General features: G+C 43.7%; 1 protein-coding gene across 1 annotated transcript in view; it reads right to left on the bottom strand.

Annotated features, from left to right (window-relative positions):
* The window catches only part of MLXIPL (MLX interacting protein like), a 656,022-nt gene that overhangs the window by 274,243 nt on the left and 361,390 nt on the right, over nucleotides 1-20,389 (bottom strand). The window contains exons 5-7 of the mRNA XM_069226784.1: nucleotides 8,923-8,970; nucleotides 8,275-8,470; nucleotides 7,640-7,720 (exon numbers count right to left, since the gene is read on the bottom strand). Of these exons, the coding sequence (XP_069082885.1) occupies nucleotides 7,640-7,720; nucleotides 8,275-8,470; nucleotides 8,923-8,970 (325 nt within the window). The remainder of the gene's footprint in view (nucleotides 1-7,639; nucleotides 7,721-8,274; nucleotides 8,471-8,922; nucleotides 8,971-20,389) is intronic.

Genomic DNA, 20,389 nt, shown 5'->3' on the forward strand with positions numbered 1-20,389 from the left:
AAATTTTCGGCGCACGAAGCGTCCACGTGAAAGGTAGAAGTCTTTTTGGTCCTGAGACTTCAAGGAACAGGAGGCAAGCTCTATCCAAGCCCTTGGAGAGCACTTTCACAGCCAGACAAGAGTTCAGCAAGGCAGCAGGGCAACAGCAAGACAGCAGTCCTTTGGAGAAAGCAGACAGGTGAGTCCTTTGAGCAGCCAGGCAGTTCTTCTTGGCAGGATGTAGTTTCTGGTTCCGGTTTCTTCTCCAGCAAGTGTCTGATGAGGTAGGGCAGAGGCCCTGTTTTATACTAAGTTGTGCCTTTGAAGTGGGGGTGACTTCAAAGAGTCTCTAAGAAATGCACCAAGTTCCCTTTCAGTTCAATCCTGTCTGCCAGAGTCCCAGTAGGGGGTGTGGCAGTCCTTTGTGTGAGGGCAGGCCCTCCACCCTCCCAGCCCAGGAAGACCCATTCAAAATGCAGATGTATGCAAGTGAGGCTGAGTACCCTGTGTTTGGGGTGTGTCTGAGTGAATGCACAAGGAGCTGTCAACTAAACCTAGCCAGACGTGGATTGAAGGGCACAACAAGTTTTTAGTGCAAAGAAATGCTCACTTTCTAAAAGTGGCATTTCTAGAATAGTAATATTAAATCCGACTTCACCAGTCAGCAGGATTTTATATTACCATTCTGGCCATACCAAATATGACCTTCCTGCTCCTTTCAGATCAGCAGCTGCCACTTCAACAGTGTATGAGGGCAGCCCCAATGTTAGCCTATGAAGGGAGCAGGCCTCACAGTAGTGTAAAAACGAATTTAGGAGTTTTACACTACCAGGACATATAACTACACAGGTACATGTCTTGCCTTTTACCTACACAGCACCCTGCTCTAGGGGTTACCTAGGGCACACATTAGGGATGACTTATATGTAGAAAAAGGGGAGTTCTAGGCTTGGCAAGTACTTTTAAATGCCAAGTCGGAGTGGCAGTGAAACTGCACACACAGGCCTGGCAATGGCAGGCCTGAGACAAGGTTAAGGGGCTACTGAGGTGGGTGGCACAACCAGTGCTGCAGGCCCACTAGTAGCATTTAATCTACATGCCCTAGGCACATGTAGTGCACTCTAATAGGGACTTACAGGTAAATTAAATAGTCAATCATGGATAAACCAATCAATAGTACAATTTACACAGAGAGCATATGCACTTTAGCACTGGTTAGCAGTGGTAAAGTGCTCAGAGGTCAAAAGCCAACAACAACAGGTCAGAAAAAATAGGAGGAAGGAGGCAAAAAGTTTGGGGATGTCCCTGTCAAAAAGCCAGGTCCAACACCGAGGATGTATTGTTATGCCTCCAAAATGTTCATGTGGTCCTCCCAGTAGCTGTGCAGGCACTGGAAGAATTTGGCAGAGTTTCAGGGATGAAATTAAGCAGGGTTATGTTTTTTATTTTCCGCATAACAGACCTGAGATGGCAAGCAATTGCGGTAATAGATACCAGCAGTCTCAGGTTGTAAAATGAAACACCTATGGGTCAACGTTTATAGGAAACAAACTAACATAATCTGAGGCAATTTAGATAAGGCTTTAGCAGCCACCGCTGGGCAGGGCTGCCATAGCCAAACTGCCTCTTCTAACTTTTCTGCTATATTATTTCTCCACCATAACTATGACAGTCACAAACTGCTTCTTCTGAAATGCAAATATAGTGCTGGGAGACTTGATTTGGGGAAATGGAAAACACAAGAGTAGTATTAACCAAATTGAATCTTACCATACAAGAGGAATGCCTTGAGAGTTTCATATTCCTATGCTCTGGAATGAGTTGTGCTTTGGCTAGTGACAAATCAAACTCTTGAATCACAATTAGGGCTCCCTGTTTTATGGTATTTATGTTTTTAACATTTCTGTCTGTATTTAACAATATTTATTTTTTAGGCATTTGGTTGCTATTTATCCATATTTATTTTGTTTTGAGAACAAATTGGTATATTTCCACATTTATTCAACTGATAAATATGCACTCATACTTTGATGCCTGCCATGCTTTAGCAAATTAAGCAGCCAAATATAACAAAAAACTACACCGACAGGTAAATATTAGCATTACGTACAAATATATATGTTAACACATGCCTGAATTTAAGGGAACCTCATCCTGTTTTTAAATCCCCATGGTGTCTATCTGCTTAGGAGTTGGTCTGGAACTCATGAAGGATTACAAGGAAGAGTCACTCAGAAGAAGTACAATTATCTGTATTTTTCTGCTTTTAAAAATAAATACAGACAGGAAATACATTGATTTCTGTCTGTATTTATCTGTAAAAATCAGTAAAAACAGAAAACTAGAAGCCTTAATCACAATATATGGGACTTACAATGAAAGTGGTAACTACAGCTCATCTTCTTTTTGAAAGACAGCAACACACTGATACAACACCTTCGTGTTGGTAGTAGCTAGATATTACTGTTGTAACAACATTCTGCATATACCTTCGAACTGCTATTGTGGACCCTGCAAGATTTATATGAATCAAGGAAATAACAAAATCAGCAATATGGAATGCTTTCAACATCATCTATATAGGACAGCATGTAGCTCTGGGTATTTAATGTCCTTTGCAGAATTAAGACAAGAAAACAACATACCAGCAGGCCAGTTTTTAACACATGCAGCATTGGATAGGGTGACTAAGTGCCCATCTAAAGAAGAACTAAAAAAGATCAAACTATGCAGATACTCTTGATGTGAGGAGTGGAAGGGTCATTGCATGACTATCAATTTACACAAACCCCACAGGTCCATGCAATGCAAACATCGAAATATCTTTAAGGGTTATTGAGAGAGGGGCCTGGCAGAGGACCTCAGTCTAAAAATTATACAATTCAATTATCTGCACAAACCTCACAGGTCAATGCAATGCAAAGATCAAAATATCTTTAAGGGTTATTGAGACAGGGGCCTGGCAGAGGACCTCATGGGTGAGAAAGGGTGGAGTCTCTCAGTCTAAAAATTATACAATTCAATAATCTGCATCACACATACCTCAACCCATGTAAACTGTACAATATGTATCCCGCAGACTATGATACATGTCCTAGATATTCCAAAACTGAAGCAACATTCTTCCATATTGTTAGACCAGACAGCTTTAGGGTGGTCATCCCCCAACTTTTTGCCTGCCTCCCTCCCTCCCTCCATTTTTAGGGTCGAGCCTGCATCGCATGCGCTTGCGCATGCGTATCACTAGCGAGACGCTTTAGGTATTAAAAAAGGGCTCGGAGCCCTGTCGACGTCACGTCAGTGTGTTTCATTGGCAAGTTGGCTTGCCTGTTAGAATCCGCTTCTTTGTTATATCCAAGATTGAGCTTGCCTCCTGTTCCTGAAGTCTCAGGGCCACAAAGACTTCACCTCTTCAGAAAATACTCACGTGTCAGATAATCAACACAACGCCTGCATCCTGTCTGGAAAACCGATACACTGCGGACCGGAACGACGCAGCACTGACTTCCCAACTGGAAATTTGACACAGCGCCTGCCTCACGGCAGAAAATTCACTGCATCGCCTACCTGATCACCGCATCGACTGATCCCTTCTACTAGCGCGTCAAGGATTTTCAACTCATCATCCCTGGGCGTCAAAATATCCCCACATCGCAGCGAGGAACCAAGCCTGCGCTCCTGAAAAACAACGCATCACCTTAAAGTGTGGAAAGAAACAGAGCATCGCCTGTGCCACGCCAGAAATTATGTTGCAACACCCCATTTTTCCACGCATCTCCTCCTCTGCAGTCCCCGTGCGTCATTATTTTTGGCGCACCCCAGGTACTGTGCGTTACAATAAACAACAACTGATTCTTAAGGATTGAGACTCTTTTAAATCTTTAAGAAGTGATATTCCAATTTATGCTTTTTGGATTATTGTTGTTTTTAAATTATTTTATGCAGATAAGTATTATTGATTTTCCAAACCTGTGTGGTGTATTTTTGTGGTGTTTTCACTATGTTACTGTATGAGTTATTGCACAAATAATTTGCACATTGCCTTCTAAGTTAAGCCTGCCTGCTCTGTGCCAAGCTACCAGAGGGTGAGCACAGGATAATTTAGGTTGTGTTGTGACTTACCCTGACTAGGATTGTGGTCCCTACTTGGACAAGGGTGTAAACCTCTGCCAACTAGAGACCCCATTTCTAACACATTTGATATGGCGCGCCCAGTGATTGGACTATTTTGGGGTAAAATAACAGACAGTTTTGAGTTGGACAAGTAAACACCACTTATTGGGACCAAATAATTCTTTGGGACTAATGTCAAGACCCAAAACAGACAGAATGAAACGCAGAATTATTGATTTAACTCTACTGAAAGTGAAGCGAGCTAATGAAATGCTCCGGAAATCAACCCAGGCACCGGAAATCATCAAATGGAGATGCAAGTTTTATAAATGGGCATAAGCAGAATATTTTGTAACTAGACCCACTCAATAACATGAGAAGAAGCCAGATGAAGTAACTGACTGGGTGTCAGAACACATCTCAGAGTGCAACAGGGCAAGCAGGAGCCACTGGGCCTTACAGTGGGGGGTGGAGGCCTTTAACTCCTAATGTCCTACGGCATGACTTACTATAAGTCCTAAGCAACTAGGAAAAGTACACCTTCCACACTTGACTCAGCAGTAGCATCTGTCAACCAGTCCAAGGCTTCTCTGGGGGGAGGAAGATGTAGGGGGGTGAACACAGAATCGCAACTCACATTACATTTAATAGCAGCAATAAATAGTTGTCCACTCAAGAGCCTGCTTTTATGAAAAAAGGACTGCTGCAGCTGCTGTGACTACAGCTCCTGCTCTTCAGGGGCAGCAGCGAGGCACCCACAGCGCTTCCTCCAGTGAGACAATAAGTTCCACTGATCCTTCTCACAGGTGGTGGGAATGATGAAATTGGAATGGAGGTTCCAATCCTCAATAGTGGCTCAGGCAGGCACAGGTCACCACAGCTTCCTCTTCTCTCAACGACAGCTGCACCAGGCAACGTCCCATGTTCTTCACGGTAGGCTCCTCCGGCAACTGGAGTCAATTACTTCACTCTGCAAATGGGCCGGTTTGACTGGCACAGCTATAATCTTCACAGCGACCCTCTCTGGTATACGCGGGTCACTTACTTCACTTTGCACATGGGCTATGGCCCAATCAGTGCAACCACAGCTGACTTCACAGTAGCCCCTTCTCACACAGGAGGTTGCTGACTTGAACCTGCACACAGGCGACAATTCGAACAGTGCAGCAGCCGTTTCCTCACACCTTGGTACAGGGATCCACTTGCCAGGATCCTCCACTAGGCCTTGTTTCCTCCTATGGCTCACTGAGCTTGGCAAACAGGCAAGCACTGTTGCTTCAGGCTCTAGGGGCAGGTGGTCTTTACTTTCCCTGGATGATGTCCCCTCACCCACTTCGGAGACTAGCAGGCCTTAGCTCCTGTCCCGCTCACAGGCAGAAATCTTGCAGAGCTTTTCATCCTCGCACACACCAACTGGCTTCTTGATAACTGACATTTTTTGGGGCCCTGAGCTCCCCTTCTTATAGTCCTTTCTAGACACCAAATGTGATATAGGTCTGAGTCTCTGAAGCTTGTGTTGGGGGTCTGCTTTCTTTTGAAGTGCCCATTCTTCCATCTTCTTGTCTTTCCTCCCGAAAGAGGCCTGGTATAGCATGAGCGACTCTGAATCTGATAGTCACATAACACAGGCTATGGGAGAGACTAGAGGTTCATACCTGTATATGAGCCACAGTGATATGTGCATCAAAAGGTTATCCTAGGGCCCCAGCCCTACTCTTAATTATTCTCTTATCAGCCCCATGTCCTTCCTGAGATGTGCCTATGCCCCTTTAAAGTGACATCTCCCTAAATCAAACAGCACTCTTTGAAGTGTACTGAAATGCCTGGTTCTCCTTTCTCCAGTGTATGTCCCATCCAGCTCACAGATATACAGCAATCCACAAATTTATCTGGGGAATTCCTCTTCTTCCTTGTGGTCCTCCAGTCAGCACTGGGATTCCCAAAATGAATCCCAGAGTCTCCAATGTATTGTACCATTCACTTGCACATGTACACCCAGCACATGCATACAACTCACACTGTAAAGCACTACATACTAACTTGATGTAGGCCAAGAGTGAGTTTAGCACACAGCACTGGAAGCCCTTAGGCCTCACTCCAGTGACACAGAAAAAAACGTCTGTTCACTTCTACAGATTACTAAATGGTATGCTGCTATCACCACACTTGTGCTATGTAACTCTGGGCAAAGGCAATAGATGTTCACTGCTATGACGGAAGCACTTTGGGTGCCCCTCCCGGTCCAAGACTGTAATCTGTGAGACAGGCCTATGTTATGGCGCACAGGAATTGTCTGTGTTCGCCCATGACAACAAAAATCGGCATCAGGGATCCAGATATCATTGCAGCAGAGGTACTCAGGGCAGGGGTGCACGCCCGTCACCATGCAAGGGACTTTTGCATCTCAAAACAGGGATACTGTTCTGCTCAAAATCAACCCAAAATCTGTTAGTAAGCCATTGTAACCTGTACCTATTAACTTTAGCTTATTGTGCTAGTCTGACCGTGTCCACTTTTAATCTGTCTACCTGTTCCACCTGAATATGTGTACGCCTTTGGTTCTGGTGTACATTTTTGGAATTCGCCTTATGCTTATTATGAGATTATGGCAGAATGTGTGCCTCTTCTATCTGCCATTGCCTGATCTCTTTGATTGTTAATGGTTTACACCAGTGGTTCCCAACCTGTGGTCCGAGGACCCTTGGGGTCCATGAAGCCTCCTCAGGGGGTCCGCGAATGCTTAGAAAATTAAATATTATTAACAGATTAGGCCCCTAGCTTTCACTAATGACTCTTTGGGGGGGGTCCCCGGATTCCAATAATGATTCAGTGGGGGTCCCCGGGTCCACAGAAGTCAAAAGGTTGGGAACCACTGGTTTACACTGTACCATGATGCTTCTCTTGCACACTTTCTGCTTGTACTGCTAGATGTTTCACTCTGTAACTGGTACTTGTTATATTTAAAGCAAATAAACAGATTGTAAGTGAATTAATATATTTAGAAAGCATTTCTCGAGATCGATAAAATGAGCATTAGTAATGCCTGCGATTACCGAACTCACAGCAGGAGGAATCATTTATGAAGTGCTACATGAAAGAAAATATTAAGCTGAAGCAACAGTAAACACTTCACCAAAATGGAATATTTATGACTGATCTACCCATCTCAATAGTGAAATAGATCAGCGCCTGCAATACACTGTGAGCACTTGGTCACACATCAGACTGAGACCTTTACCTGAAAAGGCAATGTCATGTCTAAAAGGCCAAGTCAGTCCCCTCTCAGAGAAGACCAGGCCATTCCCGTCTTAGAGAGGAACACATTCAGATCAGTTTTACCTCTCAAGTGAAGCCAATACATTGTTTTTGCTATGGGGAGAGCCAGGGAATTTCTCTTGTGTTGGACAGCCCCGTTCTCAAGAAGAGAAGGTTTTGTACATTTGTTCTTCGAAATGCTAGGACAGCTTTGCCCAGGAGAAGGGCAGTCCTTTCCCTGAAAAGAAGAGATATTGCAATGGCACAGTTTATATCTAAGCATTGACTCAACCTGAGATCTCCATAAATTCATCCAGGTTTGGTTGCAGCGGGGTCAGGTCTGGCTGGATCATGTCTGCATTTCCCGCATAAGCTGGAAAAGAAAATATGCATCAAATATCACTTATTTCCCTACTTCATCTTTCAGCACAGAGCCTTACTTCCTTCAATCAACAACAGGCTAGACGTTCCTTGGATGATACAACGCCCTACCTGACACATAATCTTATTAGTCCAAGTCTCAGTCCCTTTCACCCTGACGAGGATGCCACAATGCGCCAAGTGCTCAGCCCACCAAAAAATAAAAAGAATCATGAAGATAGTTCAAGAGCGGATATTGACTCTCTCTAGACGCAGCCAAAGCCTTTGACTCAATAGAGTGGCCATATATGATGGCAATCTTGAAAAAAAATGGTTTGGGGTCTAATCCCTTATCCTGTCTTAGGCTGCTATACACAACATCCCCCCAAGAAGAATTATGCCAGAAGTACATTAAGTAGGACTGATCACTGCACCAAAGGAGGTGTGCTTCGGTGGCAAGAGTATAAAGGCAGATTTGCCATTACTGGATTTGTAACACAGGCATGCAATCTTCAGGACAGAAAAGTGTCTCTCATTTCAGCCAGAGCAAGTCTGCCAAAAACCTACCGTAGTCTTGGACAGTGTGGTGGGCTTCATGGTTCTGTGTGGTGGTGAAGAGCGTGTCAGAGATATCTGCTAAAAAGCAATCCAGATCGAAGAGCTGTCTGTCATAATCCTCAGATCCATCCCCAACCTTGGGGGCACCAGGGTAGAAGAGAGAACTGCACCATTTCTCTGAAGTGGAAGTCCAAAGAGGGCTGTCCTGCAGATGATTAACATGCAGCATATTAGGAAGAAAAACCAAGCGCAATACACCAGATCAACACACCGAGATAGCAACCCAAAGCAACAAAAAAAAGCAATGGATTAACAATCAAGCCATTAAGACAAGCTCCCGAATACACCTATCCACCCAAATCACAGTACAAACACAAAACGCCAAAACAACATCCATATTAGGAGGCCTTCCCTCATACTGCCTGATAATTAGCAGTAAGCACAAACTCCCTAGTAGGAAAAGAGGGTAAGTAATTTTAAATGAGGACCTGGTGGCCTCTGGTATGCTGTCAAGCAGAAGCAGAGTCCAGTACATTAGACAGTTCTGCAATTGTTCTGCTTATGACTACATATCTAAAAGACTATCATTCTGGGCTAATTAACAAGAATACGGAAAACCCTCCTTCAAAGGGAGAGGAGAGGATGGATGGTACTCACCACTGTGGCTTCAGACTGCTCTCCATTCCTGTGTGGTGATTTCCTCAACTAAAAAGAAAGGGACAACAGAAAATTACAACCAACTACCCTCTGCACAACTTTTTTCGAGGCAACAGGTGAATCTGATGATACAGGAAACCAGTTGAGAAATGTTGTTGCCTTGACGCAGAAGAATAGAAAGGTAAACTATTGGCTTCAGGGGGAATAAAGAAAGACACTTGTGAGGCCCAGCAGGCCAAACATGGTGAGAGAAAGTCACCCTACCACCTGCACCTAGGTTTTTTCCTGACCCCTGGGCAAACAGACTCAAAAGAGGTTTTCCATGCCTCTGTTTTCAGTCATATTTTTCGAGTTTAGCCAGTGCTGTAAGAGGTTAAACGAAAACTATCCTTGGCTATTTTAAGGCATTGGCACAGGACATACTGTACAGGTCCACCACATGAAACTGACATCTAGCACTCCAGGTCTGAAACTGGGGTTAATTTCTATTAATGACAAGAGTGATGAAAACATCCTCCCTTTCTCTGTCTTCACAAACTGATTCCAATTCTCATACAAAACAGAAGCGGTGCTGAAAGGGCTACAGTTCAGAAAAGAGGCACTTTAAGTTTGAAAGCACTAGAGCAGGCAGTGGTGATTTCAGAGCTTGCCCATTCAAGTTTCTGCCGCAGTACGCATTAGACACTCCCTGGCAACATCTCACACACTTCATCAAAGCAATTTAGTTGGCTAAACATTGCCATCACTCTATCTTCTCAGAAGCCTACAAACCAACACCAATTAGATTAGGAAAGTGTACATACACCACAGCTGCATTACACCTGAAGCCTTTTAACTAGCTAATGATGCCCCTCAATAGGACACACTCCCAAGAGTCGACAGTGCACCATATGGTGGTGAACTCAAATGTGCTACGAATGCCACTGTGAGAACATTTTTTGCACCCTTGTGTGCCCGACCAAGAAAAGGCAGTAAACATCAAACGTGTCCTCCTGTTGCATGATTTTAGAAAAAAACATCCATCTGCCACCATCACCGATACAACTAACAAACACAACCCTCACTTAACACAATGTCTCCAACTGATTGAAAGTACAAACTACTCCCTGTCTTCCTTGGCTTATCTGCAGCTGTCCACACATTACTCATCACAATACTAACCAAGAGCATGGAGGAACATGACCCATCATCAAAACTGCTACTAAGCAATTCCGGAGCTGCTTCCAAAATTCTGCCTTTCTTGTTTGTAAAGACAACCACAACCGACAAAACAACAGTTAACTTCGAAACAGCCAAAAAGCTTTTCACTTTTACAGACAATGATTTGCTTGACAAGGAGCTAGCTGACGTATCATTAATCCTCTCCACATATTCAAATTCTTTATGCTGCTCACTGTGGAACCATCAAAGACAGTGCACCCTCTTCATCATCATCAAAGCATGAATGGAGGTTATGAGCCTCAACCCCAATAAGCCGTAAGTAGGAGTAAATCTGCTAACTTTCAAACACAGTGTGGAGGCACATTTCATCTATACAACCATCAACGTCCAAGTACACAAAACCTTGAAATCAACAAAGCTGATAATATGACCATTGACCATGTAACCAAAAATGCATCAACACCCAGTCACAACTACATCGAACTACTAAATGTATTGTTATGGTAATTGAGTTGCTATTGAATAGTTGCGTGCTGCCCGAGGACAACGCAGAGAATGCTTGACAAACAGCTTGACCGACGACAGGCAGATGGCATATTACCTGGAGGCGCTGGGATCATATTGTGAAGATAAAGTGCTCTTGATACAGTAAAAGTAAATGGTAGACTAATAAAAGCTTTTAAAATTTTCTGGAATTTGACAGGACTTTCAGCCATAAGGATGGGTTGAATAAAACAAGGGACTGTAAAGTAGTTCCTTAAAATCCAGAACATTCAATCTTGGTCACAAGTACTGGAAAATAACTAGACTTTAGGAGTCGTGAGAGTTTGTCCCTGCTAGTCCGAGATTAGACAGATAACATTGAGTTTTCCACCAAATGAATAGGCATAATAAAGGGTGTTCTGAAGCAATTGTATGCAGGAATCTCAAAGACAACATATTATGGGAATCTAGTCATAATAAAGCAGGAACAATTACCTACCTGAAATCACGGGGTCGATCCTGGGATCTTCATCATAATCGTGAATTGAGAGGATCCCACTTAAAATCTGATTAAATTAACAAATTAAATATCTAGGGAGAATTCATCCGTACAGGCTGGATAAGCCACAGAGATGGAGAACAGCTTGTGCCAAGTGCCTGTGGGTAGTCAGTTCATGTTGAACATTTTAGCCATATTGGAGGGTGGGGGGTGAGGCGGGGGTGAGGCAGGGGAGGGCGGGAGGGAGGGGGAGAGAGAAAGAGAGAGAGACAGAGAGAGAGAGAGAGAGAGAGAGAGAGAGAGAGAGAGAGAGAGAGAGAGAGAGAGAGAGAGAGAGAGAGAGAGAGAGAGAGAGAGAGAGTGTGTGTGTGTTAGTTATGAGTGTTCCGTACTAGTACTCAGCCAAACTATGTCTGACTGAGTTAGGCCATTCATCGGTACATACATTTTAAAAATCCACTTTATTTGCATAACAATCAATGAACAAAAACAAAAAGGAGTTGGGGAGTGGCCAAGATGATGGCTTGATCGGATGTGCAGACCGATGCTCTGGGTGAGGCGCACAAATATCTTGTCTAATCCTGTCACCCCCCACTCCCCGAACCACACCTATGATAGCAGATGACTCCACTGTTACCAAGAGGCTCATGTCGGACCTGGAGGAAACCCGGTGGTGACAGACGGGAGTCCTGATCCTTGGAGTTACAGTGAGAGGTGACAGAGACTGGTACTGAAGGCCCTAGACAGACGCGGCAAGGGGGGTCACAAACTGATCGCACAAAAAACAGGCGAGTAATGCATGTACGAATACTTACATGGAATGTGCGGGGTCTTAATTCTCGGATGAATTGTTACAATGTACAGGCATACTGTATGCAGCGAAAATCCCTGGTGATCTTCCTACCAGAGAAACAACAAACAAGCACGGAGGGGCAGGCACTGCAAAAGAAGTGCAGTGGCAAGGTATATTACACTTCCTACTCTGCATTCGCAAGGGGAGTACTCATATGGATAATCCCAGATTTGCTATTCATGATTCACACTTAAGTGGTGGATAAGGAAGTGCAATACATACTATTGGCAAGACAACTAGATGGGAAGGAAATAGCTTTCCTCAATATATATGCACCTAACATACACCACTGAAATTTTTTAGATACGTTAGACCTGATACTAGCTATAGTTGCCCACGACCGCTTAATGGGAGGCGGTAATTTTAATTGTGTCTGGATAGATAACATCCACCATTACCAGGCATCACACCACACAGAACTGCTCGGGGGTTTCAGGAATGGGTGGAGTGTTGCAAACCAGTGGGCGCCTGGAGACTGCTGAACCCTCTCCTTAGGGAAGAAGTGCACTTTATGTACGTCCGCCTCAATAAGATTCTTTGTAACAAAGCAGCATTGTCAACAAAGGTGCAAGCAGCAAAATACCTAGCTAGAACACACTCAGATCATACCCCGCTGATGTTCATGTTTAAGTTGATACAAGGCTGGAGGCTCAATATTTTGTTATTGGAAGTCTTCTGTGACACTACAGGTGAAACCATTGATAACTGCTTCGCTGAGAATGAGGGAACGGCAACCTCCTGCTTGTGGGAATGGGACACCGTCAAGGTAGTATTACACGGACACTGTGTGGCGACAACATGTGGGGTCAATGCACAATCGATGGTAGATATCGCGATATAGTAAAAGGTACTCCCCAAGCTGGAGAAAACAGTGAGCAAGAACCCCACTATTGAACCTGGGCTGCGGGAAGAGTGAGAGTCATTACTGACTCTAGTAGAGAGACTGGAGGATTATGCATTCGCTCTTACCTTACCAAAGCACATGACCAGCAGAATAAAACAGGCAGACTTAGTGTGGTTGGTCAACTGTGATATGACGGGGTCCCAAATACTCAGCATCAGGACTGCGCACCATGAGGTAGTATGCTCCCAGGTAGAAGTAAATCACCCCTTTACGGAATATTATGCCCAGTTATACGTGCAGGGCAAAAAGTGCAGAGCATAAATAATCCATGCATATGTTATTGATGCACAACTGGCGCACCTTCCGATAACAGAGGTGGAACCGCTGGACGAAGCTGTTTTGGAGCAAGACATGCGACAGGCGATCTAGGCTACGGCACAAGGGAAAGTGGCGGGCACAGATGGCCTCCTGGTGGAGTCTTACGCAACCTATGCAGACTGCCTGGTCCCTAGACTAACAAAACTGAACAACTCTGCTAGGGATGCTGCGGAGCTCTCAAACAATGTGTGTGAAGCTCTGGTGACAACATTGCCTAAACTGAGGAGAAACAAGGAGGAAGTTAAGTCGTATAGACCCCTCTTCATCTTAAATGTCAATTGTAAAATTCTTAGCCCTATATTGGCTGATAGGCTGATGCCCAGAACACAGAGGCTGATTCACACAGATCAGGCAGGGTTTTTTCCCCACATGTAACATATTTCAAAACCTTCAGCAATTGATACAAATAACTGAACCCTCCTCAGCATTTCCTATGTCGGCACTTGCATTGGCAATAGATACTGAAAAGGTCTTTGGCTCGCTGTCTTGGGACTATCTATGTGTTTAGATGGCAGGAATTGGCCTGGGTAGTGGATTAATCCAGTGGACTAAACTGCTTTACACGAACCCAGTAGCCAAGGTGAAAATGGGCCGCATAATGTCCGACAGCTATGCAGTGGGATGTGGCAGCAGACAGGGTGGCCCACTACCACCAATGTTGTTTACAATGGCATTGGAGTCTTTGGCCAATGTGCTCCGATGGGGTGTCCACTACCAAAGACTCAGGATTCACAAGACTCTCATTTACTTGTCTCTATATGTCAATGATATGTTACTATACATGCAGAAAGAGACCCCAAATGTCCAGGGAGAAACTGGAGCACTGGAGCACTTTGGCAAATTGTCAGGACTGAGGGTTAATTGGGAGAAGTCCTATGTTTTTCCTCTCAGGAGTGCTACTGGGAGACTGAAGCCTGCAACGTTGGGGGACTCAATGCATTGGGCACTGGAGACAATAAAATACCTGGGCATCCTCTATCATACTCCACAACAACAGCTGAATGGCAATGTACTAGCAACCGTGGCATCACTGAGACCTGTAATCAGATTCTAGCTGACACTGCCATTATCAGTCATGGGCAGAACAGCCTTCATCAAGATGTTAGTCCTCCCAAGCTTACTTTACAACTTCAGGGCACTCCCCATTGAAATCCCTAAGAAGGTGTTCCGGATAATTAACACTTTATTTTTCCAACTCATATGGGGCACAGGACGGAAATGAGTGGCATCAGCAAACCTGGAACTACTCACCTCGGAGGGAGAACCGCTGGTGCCGGATTTTGAGTTGTATTAACTGGCGGCACAGCTCCAGTGGCCAGCCCACAGGAGAGAACATCATTTGCCGAGGTTATAGTTCTGATGCCCCACCAGAGAGTGAGGTTGTGAGGCTGCTGTTGGCCCAGGCGAGCCTCCAATATAAGCATCTGAGGGGGATTCTGGTAACAACCCTGCAATATGCATGGAAGAGAGCACTCTAGCGCACACAGACTCGAGCACCGTATGCCTGGAAGCTCCCATTACAGGCTTTGCTTGCCATGCCTCACAGCAACAGCTGGACTGGCCTCACAAAATGCCACCTGGGACCAGAGTAGGTGATCTCTATATAAAGAATCCCATGGCAGATTTTGAGAGCCTATGGGAGCTATATGGAGCTCCTGCACGCAATTCCTTGTTCCATGGTACAATCACCATACCACACTGGGGGCTAATGGAATCTTAGACGCACAAGGGCCTACAGTGCATTTGTGAGATCTCCAGAAAGTGGAATGCCACATCATTCCTAAACAAGGTGCTGCAGGAACAGGCTAAAGTAGGGCTGGGTGCACTGGGAACAGGACCTGGGTAGCCAGATAAGTGACACAGACTGGACTAAAATATTGATGCACACCCCAAACAGTAACATACAACGTGTGTTTTAAATTAATCTAATATTACTACCTCCACACAGTATACCTCACACCACAACGAGTAAACTTAACGCACCCCAATGCAGATGCGAACTACGCTAGACGTGGTGGGAATAATTCTGTATTTATGCACATGGTGTGCGACTGTATGGCTGGAGGCGATAGTAATCATAGCAACAGGAAGACAGATCACCGAAACCCAAGGGAACATGCCTCCTAGGATGGTTCTTATGTCCGAAAACAGAAGCACTAACAAATAAATTCATAGATTTGGCATTCATACTTGAAAGATATCAAACAATATTAGCCTGGATGGCCTCTGACGGCCCTAATTTGCGGAAACGACAAGCAGAACTCCGTAGATAGGCCAGTTACGAGGGAGCTGCACTGCAGCGACAGGTTAACAGGGGACTATGCCCCAGAGGTTGGGCCAATGCCTGGAATCACATCCTGACTGACATCCCTTTCTTAGGGACCCAGTGGACTATAAGGCACTAGGTGGAAGATGAGGAACCACCAGAAAAGCACATATAAGTAAGATACCCGCAACATACTTATTTTGGTGCTCTGGCAGGGGCCTCCCCTATAATACATTACAGATGAGAATATCTGACACATGTCTCCACCAGGTAAACTCCTCCCACCAACATCTTTTTACGTCATGCAATACTTTACCCCTTCCCTAACAGGACTGCTAGTTTTTCTTTGTTGTTCAATGTTATCCGCATGATCACGCGGCATGCTTCCCACTGATGTTAGGAGAAACAGTCACATGGGCAGATATGGCTGTGTAATGTGAGGATGTGGCCGTACAGCCTACGACAAACTGGAGAAGGGAGGGGAACAAGGGTCCGCAAGTGTGATATCTATGTTGAGAAAAGTGAATAAAATAAGTTTTTAAATAAATGAGTCAAATCTACCTTGACAGGTGGAAAGTTCTTCCAAGAATGCATAACTTACATAATTTTAGAATAAGTCACTTATTTGTGGACTCGTGCACTGAACATGGAAGTGCGTTGATCATGTTCAAAGTGATGGTGGCAATATATCACATCCAATACCTGCATCTTATCATAAGAAAATAATTACTCATTGTAAGGTTAAAAAATAGGCCATAACAGGAAATGAGGGGAAGTAAGAAAGCATTGTGAGTGGACAGGATGCAGGGAAGAAAACAGAGAGGTTAGCTGAGATGTCAAGGGCAAGGAAGACAGATCACAGTATTGGACCAGATCAAAGATTCAGAGAAGATCATTTCCAATAGGAAGAAAGATTTTGTCATCTGGACTAGGAATAAGCTGGGTGCAACCAAAATACCGGTAAGTGCATTCTTATCCGGAAGTAAAAATAATTATAAGATTCCTAGCTACTATACCAACCAAAAAGAAAAGGTAGAGGATCCTGTCACAGCCGCAGCAGTGAGCTGAGCCAAGGTTGAATAGAACTTGAATCCACCAGCCAAGTTCATAAGAGATTTTACAGAAATATATATCAAACATAGAGGCCATAATATTGCAAACTGAACTGTCTCAACTTCTAATTCTTATTTAAAGGCTAATAATCAAGGAACGCCCCAGAAGTCCAGGTTTCTCAAGAGCACAAAGGAGGTGATCGGAGCTGCTTCTTTGACATTGTAGGCAAGGAACGGCAGATTGGTTTTTAAGATGAACTAGTAAGATTATAAGGGAGTAATCTTTTCATCTTCAATACGGCATGGTAATATTCATTCAGAACACGTAGGACAGAATCGCAAGTGGTTCCTTCAACACATCTAGGGGAAATGAACTCAAGAGGAAGAACATTCAGGTTGGTAAAAAGTAGATGTAGTTGTCAGCAAAAGAGATTTATAAGCCTAACGTGCCCTAGTTGAAGTGGCTGTTTTACAAACTGAACAAGCACGTAATGCTTGAAATATGCAGAGAGATATCCAGCACTGCTCCTCTGCAGTAGGTCTATTACTATTTCTTATAGGCAGCCCTGCAGGTTATCCTTTGTCCGTGGTAGGCATGGCACCATGCTTGTTACCTGCACCAGGACCCTTTCCCAGAAACTAGGGAATCTGAGAGGTGGTGGAAGGAATTTCTACCTCTTCCACTGTGAGTGTAGGTTTCACCTGGACTCAGTGAAACATCCTTCTTCTCCCGACTGCTGTGTTGATGGCTATTTCCTGGCAAAGATAGCTCTCCAGCAGCACCAATATGGCTGAGCCTGAGCTAGCTCAGCCAAGCCTGCTCAAGAACTCCACCTTGAGTGTGCAAAGAGCAAGAAGCACCTCCTCAACAACAGGGGACGTTTTTAAGAAAACCTAATGTTTGTCTGCTCATGCTATACACTTTTGCCTACTGGATATATACTTGGCCCCTCTTTAGTCAGTAACTTATACTTCAGATGGAAGTCAAAAGGTCCCATAAGAATGGTACAGTGACACAAGTTTGCTTGAGACAGAAGATATGCTGGTGGCTGTCCTTTGTATAGCTTGGCATACGCCTTAGATGTGTGGAAACTCTTTGCTTCTTTTTACAGACTAGAAAATAAGTAAATCGATTTCCCAGCATGGAGAGAAGCCTGTTTATGAGTGTTCAGGAGCCACAAGATCCGTTCACTCCAATTGGCCAGTCAACAAAGTGACCCAATTTCAATTGCCTCAAAATAAGAGCTGCATAGATGCTGTAGTGAGCCTGCACTGTACCAGCACCAACCAGACTAGAAAATAAGTAAATCGATTTCCCAGCATGGAGAGAAGCCTGTTTATGAGTGTTCAGGAGCCACAAGATCCGTTCACTCCAATTGGCCAGTCAACAAAGTGACCCAATTTCAATTGCCTCAAAATAAGAGCTGCATAGATGCTGTAGTGAGCCTGCACTGTACCAGCACCAACCCGAGTATTAAAGGTAGCCATATCCACCTGCTTTCAGCTATATATGGCCCAAAAATCAGTTTCTGGAATACTGAAATTTAGAATAACAGTTTGGCCCTACCCATATTTCAAAGTAACCTGGTGGGACTAACCACATCATAGGGTGTCTAGTAGATGCACTGCCACCAGAAGCCTTTGATGCTAGAATTGCTCTTTTTGAGACCAACCCCAAAGTTGTATCCCCTCTGGAGGAATACACAGTGGGTGCTGACCAATTGCTACATCTGTCCATGATGCTTCAAAATACTTCAAGAAACTTCAAGGCAATCTGAGTTCTTACCTAGTCCTTGTTGAACAAAGCCCCTGACAGGACACTGACACTAAATTCATCCCATTATTCTTAAGGGGACTCTTTCTTGGGTGCTGGGTTTGGGGGCTGTAGGATATTTGTACCATTTTCACAGATGCTCAGCCAAAGGATCAGAAATCCATTAAGTATTCAAATTTTTCCCTAAAGATATTGAAACAAGAGGCCCAGATATATCAAAGTAATATTTAATATTGTTCTCTATAGTTTGGTACCTCTGTCCCAAGAAAAAAGAGAGCACCTGAATGCTGCCATATACATAAAAAAGCCATAGAGATCTGAGTTACATAAAAATCTAGCACCTACGATATAAGTACCAAAACGTTTGTCATTTTGCATAAGATGATAACACCAGCAGGTTTTCACTAAGTATCATAAATGTATATTGCCCTTTCGCTTACCAAATCCCATTCTTCTTTGACATTGTAGCAAGGGCTGGACATTGAAGTTATCGAGGGTCCACAGAGCCCTGCTGTATCTGAGTTTCACTCTAACTCCCGTCACCTTCTAGAGTATGTCTTAACTGCTCAAACTTACTAGCTCTGGGGAGCTGTGTGCCCAAATGGAGTAACCTTGTTATCCAAGTGGAGTATGTGACTGTCTTGGGACAACACTGGTATATGACTGGTTCCACTTAAGATACTGCACGTTAACGGACTGCTCCTATGCACTAAGGAAAGGCCTCAGTATGGTGAGCAGTTGACTACCCTAAAATGTATTGCTAGTCTAATCTAGCTCTGTGATCTCTAAAATGTCTGTAGTTGTTTAATGGGTTTGTCCTGATTCAGCATTTTGCAGCAATACGTAGCGTTGTTGCAAGTGACCTGGTGAACTGCTTTCAAATGTTAAAGTGCAGAAGCTTGAGTACCTTTCTGACCATGTTAAGTTTAAAGGTCACTCTCTATAGGGTGAACAAGATCACAAATCAAATATGCTGCCCAGGCCTCTTGCTTTTTGTACCCGGCAGCATTCACACACTAGAAAATGAGGTCAGATGTACATACTGGTATTTCAGCATGCTTTTTTGTATTATCCACATATCTATCTTTGATCCACTTAAAAATGATAAGCTTTCCTTCATCCAATGCTAGCCTCAAAACGATTGATGTGTGTCACCTTGGACCAACTGGCACAAAATGGGATGATCAAAAGTGACACTCATTGAATATAAATGGTCATTGAGCAAACCATGGAGAGTCCTTTAAGGCTGTTCTCGGATTCAGCCCTCTAAACTGCTTCATTGTTTGGTTAGATATATCAATGATTCAGGTGGGATTGAACAGTTTTTAAGTCATTTTTCTGCTCTTTAGTAAAACATATGTGGATCTTATTGAATGTTTCTTTCACACTGCTGATTTTGTACCAACATCGTTCTACAATTGTGCTCGTTTTTAGTTTATCCAGGTCTAAATTAAAACATTTCTTAGAAGCCTTTACTTCAGGTACGGTCACTTAAACCTTAAATGTCAGATTGAAACTTGTGAATCATCCTCCTTCTGTTGACTGATTGTTGTTTTTTGTGAGGCAGTTCAGTGATAGCCTTTGTTGTTCGTGATTCCTCCTTTGTGCTGTCGCTAATCACATGTAGAGTTTTATGTATTCTTCCCAATCTGTGGAGTTTATATGACTGCAAGTGGGGGAATTGTTGGCAGAGGAAATTTTGTGATCCATCTCCAGAATTTGCTTGGATCTCTTGAAGAACAGTATTTATGGAGGACCACCAGTGTTTCTACTTGGTATTTTTTTTATTACTCCTATATGAACTTTTAGATTTCTTTCACTATTTAATATCTTTTATGCTCCATACCACAGTTGGCTTTGTTCACCAGTCTGAATAATTTATGTTGTTTCTTTTTTTCTTGCCTTAATCTGGTTGTATACCATGTCTTGATGTTATATCTGTGTTCACTCAGTGGCTTTGTTTGTCTGTTTGCAGTAATGTTCTTAACTGTTCTATTACCTTATTCCATACAATGTGATTATAAGGGTTGTTGGATTTTGAAATAGTGGCTAAAAAGCTAGAAAAGGATGGAGCTATGGTAATCATCCACTCACTAAGCCTTTCTTGCACTTTTGCAAACCATCTAATTAGTTTGGCTTTATAAACTAGGTCCTTGT

This window comes from Pleurodeles waltl, chromosome 3_2 (genome assembly GCF_031143425.1).
Source record: "Pleurodeles waltl isolate 20211129_DDA chromosome 3_2, aPleWal1.hap1.20221129, whole genome shotgun sequence".
Classification (NCBI taxonomy): Eukaryota; Metazoa; Chordata; class Amphibia; order Caudata; family Salamandridae; genus Pleurodeles; species Pleurodeles waltl.